This window comes from Schistocerca nitens, chromosome 3 (assembly GCF_023898315.1).
Source record: "Schistocerca nitens isolate TAMUIC-IGC-003100 chromosome 3, iqSchNite1.1, whole genome shotgun sequence".
NCBI lineage: Eukaryota > Metazoa > Arthropoda > Insecta > Orthoptera > Acrididae > Schistocerca > Schistocerca nitens.
Window position 1 is genome coordinate 84,133,239 of NC_064616.1, and position 6,000 is coordinate 84,139,238.

The 6,000-nt window shown below is 36.5% G+C and overlaps 1 protein-coding gene across 1 annotated transcript in view; it reads left to right on the top strand.

Annotated features, from left to right (window-relative positions):
- Positions 1-2,181, top strand: part of LOC126248049 (heat shock 70 kDa protein 14-like) — a 251,940-nt gene extending 249,759 nt beyond the window's left edge. Inside the window, exons 9-10 of the mRNA XM_049948683.1 lie at positions 1,625-1,683; positions 1,945-2,181. Coding sequence (XP_049804640.1) covers positions 1,625-1,683; positions 1,945-2,035 — 150 coding nt within the window. The 3' untranslated portion in view covers positions 2,036-2,181. The remainder of the gene's footprint in view (positions 1-1,624; positions 1,684-1,944) is intronic.
- The last annotated feature ends 3,819 nt before the right edge of the window (positions 2,182-6,000 follow it).

Here is a 6,000-nt window from a genome sequence, read left to right on the forward strand (position 1 = left end):
TTTAAGGAGACACACCTCATTTCTCTCTTAAAATACAAAATATTTCAAATCCTCATGCCCTAGGAGAAAATTTTTCCAAGCAATCTTCATTTAGTCTGGAAGTTAATATGTAGCTGACTTTCATACTTTTTAGGCTTTCAAAAAGTCCAAAGAGAGATCTTATTGACGTAATGAAACCTTTTTCGAAAGGCAACAAACTGTCTCTATCACCACCTTGCACTCGGTAACAAATGTCTAGGAGTCTCTTTAGAGTATTCTCCTGAATTGTGACATTCATTCCACATCCCCGACGCAGAGGTGAACATTCATCTTTTGGAACTCTTAGAGCTCGGGAAATCAAAGACACCAATAACGAATTCATTCTGCCATCCTTACATTCTGCTTTGCACGTCCTCTTAGATTTAAGTGTGCTTCAGTAATGTGGTGTGTTATCATTAGGTCACTTTTTTGTGTTTAAAAATTTATTTTAAGATAATTTTTTAGCTATAATTAATTGGAGTGTTGTTTATGCTCTTGCTTCTTACCTCTTTGCTCACATCCTGGCTTTGTGTAGTTTCTTCTCCATGTCAGTTTATGCTGGGGATTGCTTTGGGTAGTAGCTCCCTTCTGGAAAGTAACCCTAGAAGTTTGTTTCTTGAATCTCATTCATAATCTTCAGGCCAAAAATTAATTGAACATACATGTACAGTTACCACATTCACTTTGGCTGCACATTTGTGTCAAACTGTTGCTCATCTTTGGGAAATGCGTGATAAATAATGTTTGTTATCTTTTGAGCAATATTAATGCATTGTGCCACAGCCCAATTTCAGTGACCCTTGCTCACGATTGACACAAAACAAGTTATTTTCTTTACACGCACAGCTACAACAGTTCTGAAAGCGACATCGAGGCGTACAGAGGCGTCGAAGAACTTCTTGCTCACCAGGAGCCAGAATGGTTTACCTCCTTATTCTGTTGTCCGTGGGAGGAGGGAACGTTATGGTCTGGGGAATGTTTTCATGGCATTCCCTTGATGATCTTGTCATTGTGGAAGAGAGAGTGCAGCAATGAAAGTATGCATCTATCCTTGGGGACCATGTTCGCCCTCACATGCAATTTGTTTTTCCTAGGCACGTTCACATGTACCAGCAGGACAAGGAGCATGTCACACAGCTCACATTACACACGTGTAGTTCGAAGAGGGCCAGGATGAGTTGATTATGCTCCCCTGGCCACCAAACTCCCCGGATTTAAACCCGATCAAGAATCTCTGGGACAACGTCGATCAGGCTGTTTGTGCCATGGATCCTCGACCGTGAAACCTAGCCTAGCTGGCCACAGCACTGGAGCTGGCATGGCTCCACATCCCTGTTGGCATCTTCCAGAACCTTGTTGACACTTTTCCTGCATGTCCTGCAGTGATCCGACACTGTGTGTGTGTGTGTGTGTGTGTGTGTGTGTGTGTGTGTGTGTGTTCTTGCAATAATTATATCAGTTATTAGCATCACTCAGTTCAGTTTGTGTATATATTGTTATTTTTGCAATTTGTTTAAACATTATGTTGAAGTCGAAGAATATGTTTTTAATGAACCAAGCAGTAGCTTTAAATGTCCTATACAGTAAATGCAATAAATTGTTTCAGCTGACGCTTGATGATGTGTCCGCTTCCAGCAGTTTAACTGCTGAAATAAATGTAAACAGGTATGTAAATTTCATATTTTTGAATGTGAAGAGGGAGGTGGTTGTTGTTATTTTAATGTATGAATAGTCAGCAAAAAAATGTATGCCTACCACATATTTGACCAGTTGACTGACCCGCTTTTTTTTCTTTTTTATTTATTTTTTTAAATTTTTATTATTTGCTGATGTTCAAAGTTTAAAAATTTAATTTTATGGTATGTGTTGCAACTTTGCTTTGCTACTCTGTTGCCTTTGATATTCATTCACTTTTCTCCTTTTTAGTATTGGAAGTTTGCATGCAAGCGTAATTGATACTGCAACACAGAAGAAATCTTCCTTTCGACTAGGTCCTCCAGCATCAGATGGACAATAATTCTCAAACAAACTGGTTAAAAACCATAATTTAGGAAAACAAAATTTAACAAAATTTTTGCTAATGTGTGTAGACAAATCTGTCAATAAGCAGAATGTGTTCAAAAATATGTTTTTTAAATTTGAAAAATTATATGTTGATATTGCCTGTGATATTAAAATAAAATGATTTCATATACTTATTGAGCATTCAGCCATCCTCTCCCCTTTCTTTCCTTACTGTTAACAGTAGTAATTAGAGACTGGTTTATATGCATTTGGATGTTGCATATGCATTGACATATTTGGGTCCTTCTCACTGGTTATTGCATATCTTGACTAAAAATTAGTGACGATGCATATTTTCGCCCTATGTTTACAATATTTTAAAAATGTAGATGGGCAGTCTCTAGGTCGATCTAGTTTTGATGTCTTACAGATTGACCGCAACCTAGAACTGCATGCAATCACTAACCGAGAAGCCACTGCATAGTGAAATCATTACAGAAGAGGAACAGGAACAGGCAGGCAGTCAATGCTCCTGCACTGGCTAATCCAGGTTAATCCCCTCCACTGTCATACCGTATACGTCGGTAACAATTGAATTAAACTAATCAAGCTTTCAGTTGCATGTCCGTGGTTTCAGTTTAGCTTTCCATTTACACACAGTTGAACGTGTTTACAACATGTTGTGTGCCAATGTTGCCTGAAAAAAAGAAACGTCATTTCGTGGATAGCTGGCCATCCTGGAACATTTACATATGACGAAATTGCTTTGTATTGTCGAGTTTGTGAGAGAAATGTTTCGTGCAAAAAAATTAAATTAAATTAAAAAAAATTGTTTCAAATAGACCAGCATGTCAAGACAAGTCGTCATATCACAGGAATGCAGAAGAAAGGACCATGACAACAACTTCTGAAAGCAGCAAGTTGCAGTACCAGGGATTTGTCCAAAGGAAAACAAAAGGTCGGTTGAACATGGATGTGTGTGAAGCATTCATTGCAAGCAACATTCCTCTTCACAAACATACAAACCCTATCCTCAAAGGCTTCCTGCACAAATAATGCTTAAATAATAATATATACCAGATGAATCAACACTGCATAAAAATTACATACCGACAATTTACGTAAATGTTCTGGAAGAAATACACTATGAACTCGAGGACAGCATTATCTGGATTTCAGTTGATGAAACTACAGACACTTGTGGCCTTCACATTGCAAACTTAATTGTTGGTGCTTTAAAAGAAGAGCCTTCTTCTACCTATTTAGCGGCCTGCAAAGAACTTGAAAAAGTAAATCATCCTATGATTGCCAGATTTGTGAATGAGGGTATTAGAAAAATTTTTCCAGAATCTTCTGCAGATGAAAGGGTGTTTGTGTTTATTTCAGATTCTGCTCCCTATATGATCAAAGCAGGAAAAGCCCTCAGAGTGTTTTATCCCAATTTGATTCATGGGACATGCTTTGCTCATTGAGTACATCACCTTTCTGAAGAAGTACGTTCCACGTTTGTGAATGTCAATAAACTGATTTCATCCTCAAAGACAGTGTTTCTAAAGGCTCTTGCTTGCATCAAGACCTAAAAAGAAAAAAACCACCAAACGTGCCTTGACCTCCCGAACCAGTGGTAACTTGTTGGGGTATGTGGGTTGAAGCTGTGTTTTTTTAAATGAACATTTTGAGGCCATTAGAGGGGTAGTAAACGATTTCGATAGTGCAGAGACGTTGGCAGTTTGCCAGTGCAAGGAAGCTTTTGATGATTCCTGTATTAAAAAAGACATTGCTGTGATTAGTACTCATTTCTCCCATATACCTGCAAGTATTAAAAAAAGCTTGAAACTCAAGGTTTGGCATTGAATGAATCTATTCAGTTAATGAATAAAATTATTCTAGTGAACTCCTCATTGCCGGAGGTATTCCCAAAAAAAGTTTGAAAACATTTTAAACAATAATCCTGGCTTTGAACCCTTGTGCCAATTTGATAGTTTTATTAATGCAACAGGTGAACTTTTACCAGAAACAATAAGTGCCAACATAATGTAACTGTGGGCATGGATAGTGTCAGTATAAGCGGTTATAATTTAGCATCTTACACTTGTAGATCTAGTGTGGATGAAGGAGTTTCCATTTTCATAAAACAAGGGTTAAGTGCAAAACTGTAGAAGTAAGCAAATTTTGTGTTGATCTGCACTTTGAGTTATGTGCATGTGAACTTCAGCTAGATAATGTAGTATTGATATTAGCAACAGTTTACAGGTCCCCATTAGGAGACTGGGAGCTATTCATAAAAAAGTCTGTCGGACAAAAAGAAGTAGTTATTAATCTGTGGTGATTTCAATGTAAACTTTCTAAGTAATTTTGATAGGAAAAGTGAACTAGGAGTGTTATTAACAACATATAACTTAGAATCAGTGATAAGTTTCCCTACATGTATAGCTCAGGACAGTAGCTCACTAATAGATAATGTATTTGTACAGAAAGAGAATGTAAAACACATGCTTTCCCTGTGTATATGGCTTGTCAGACCATGATGCACAACTGATTAACTTACAGAACCTAACAGGGTGTACAGTTCAGAAACAATTAAGTAAAAGTTTGAGCTCGCTCAACCCGGTATCTATAGAGCACTTCAGAGAAAGCTTAAGAAATGTTAATTGGGGAGATGTATATAATGAGCCAAATGCTAATGATAAATGCAACACATTTCTTGATAAATTTATATCCCTTTTTGAACATTGTTTCCCAAAGAAAATTACTAAATGTAACACCACACACTTTTCAAAGAAACCTTGGATTACTACAGGTATTAAAGTGTTTTCAGAAAGGGAAAGAAAACTGTGTGAGACAGCAAGAACTAGTAAAGATTCAGAAGTAGTTTTACACTATAAAAATTATTGTAACATACTAAGAAAAGTTGTAAGGAAATCAAGAAATTTATTTGTTAGAGAAGAAATTAACAATTCTGTAATAAAATAAAATCAATATGGAATGTTGTTAGGAGGGAGACGCGAAAAGTAACTGCTGGAGTAGGTAGTATTACTATTAAAGAAAATGAGACCATCCTAACCAACAGTACACAAGTAGCTAATGTATTTAACAACCATTTCTTAAGTGTAGGAGAAAAAATTGGTGAGAACAGTTCAAAATAAAAAGCCAGACAGTACATGGAAGAGTCTGTTTTGAAAAAATGTTGTCAGATTAACTTTCACCTAACAGCCTCTTGTGAAATAAGTAAACTTATTAAATCTTTGAAAAATAAATGTTCTGTTGGAGTAGATGAATCTCTAATAAGATATTAAAACAATTGGAGCAATTACAGCTGATGTTCTGAGTCACACATGTAATGCACCACTAACTCAAGGTATTTTCCCAGACAGGTTTAAATATGCCATTGTCAGGCCTCTCTACAAAAGGGGGACACCACAGATGACAATAATTATCGGCCAGTATCCTTGCTTAGAGCATTTTCAAAAATCTTCGAGAAAGTAATGTACTCAAGAGTGGTTAACCATCTCAACAGTAATGGGATTCTTAGTAAATCACAGTTTGGATTTCAAAAATGCTGTTCCACTGAGACAGCAATATACAATTTCATTGTCCACATAATATAGTCTTTAAATAGTAAAATGTCACCAATAGGAATTTTCTGTGACTTTTCCAAAGCATTTGATTGTGTGAACCATGACATTATGTTACAGAAATTACAATTATACGGTATAAATGGAATAGCATATGAGTGGTTTAAGTCATACCTATGGAACAGGAAGCAAAAAGTTTCCTTATATAGGTTCAGTGATTTAAATAAGTTTGCCACTTCATCTAACTGGGATGAAATTACATTAGGTGTTCCACAGAGTTCAATCATGGGTCCCCTTCTGTTCTTGATATATGTGAACGACCTCCCTTCCTATCTGAAACAGGAAGCTGAACTGACACTGTTTGCTGATGATACAGGCATCATTATTAATACAGTTAAAGAAA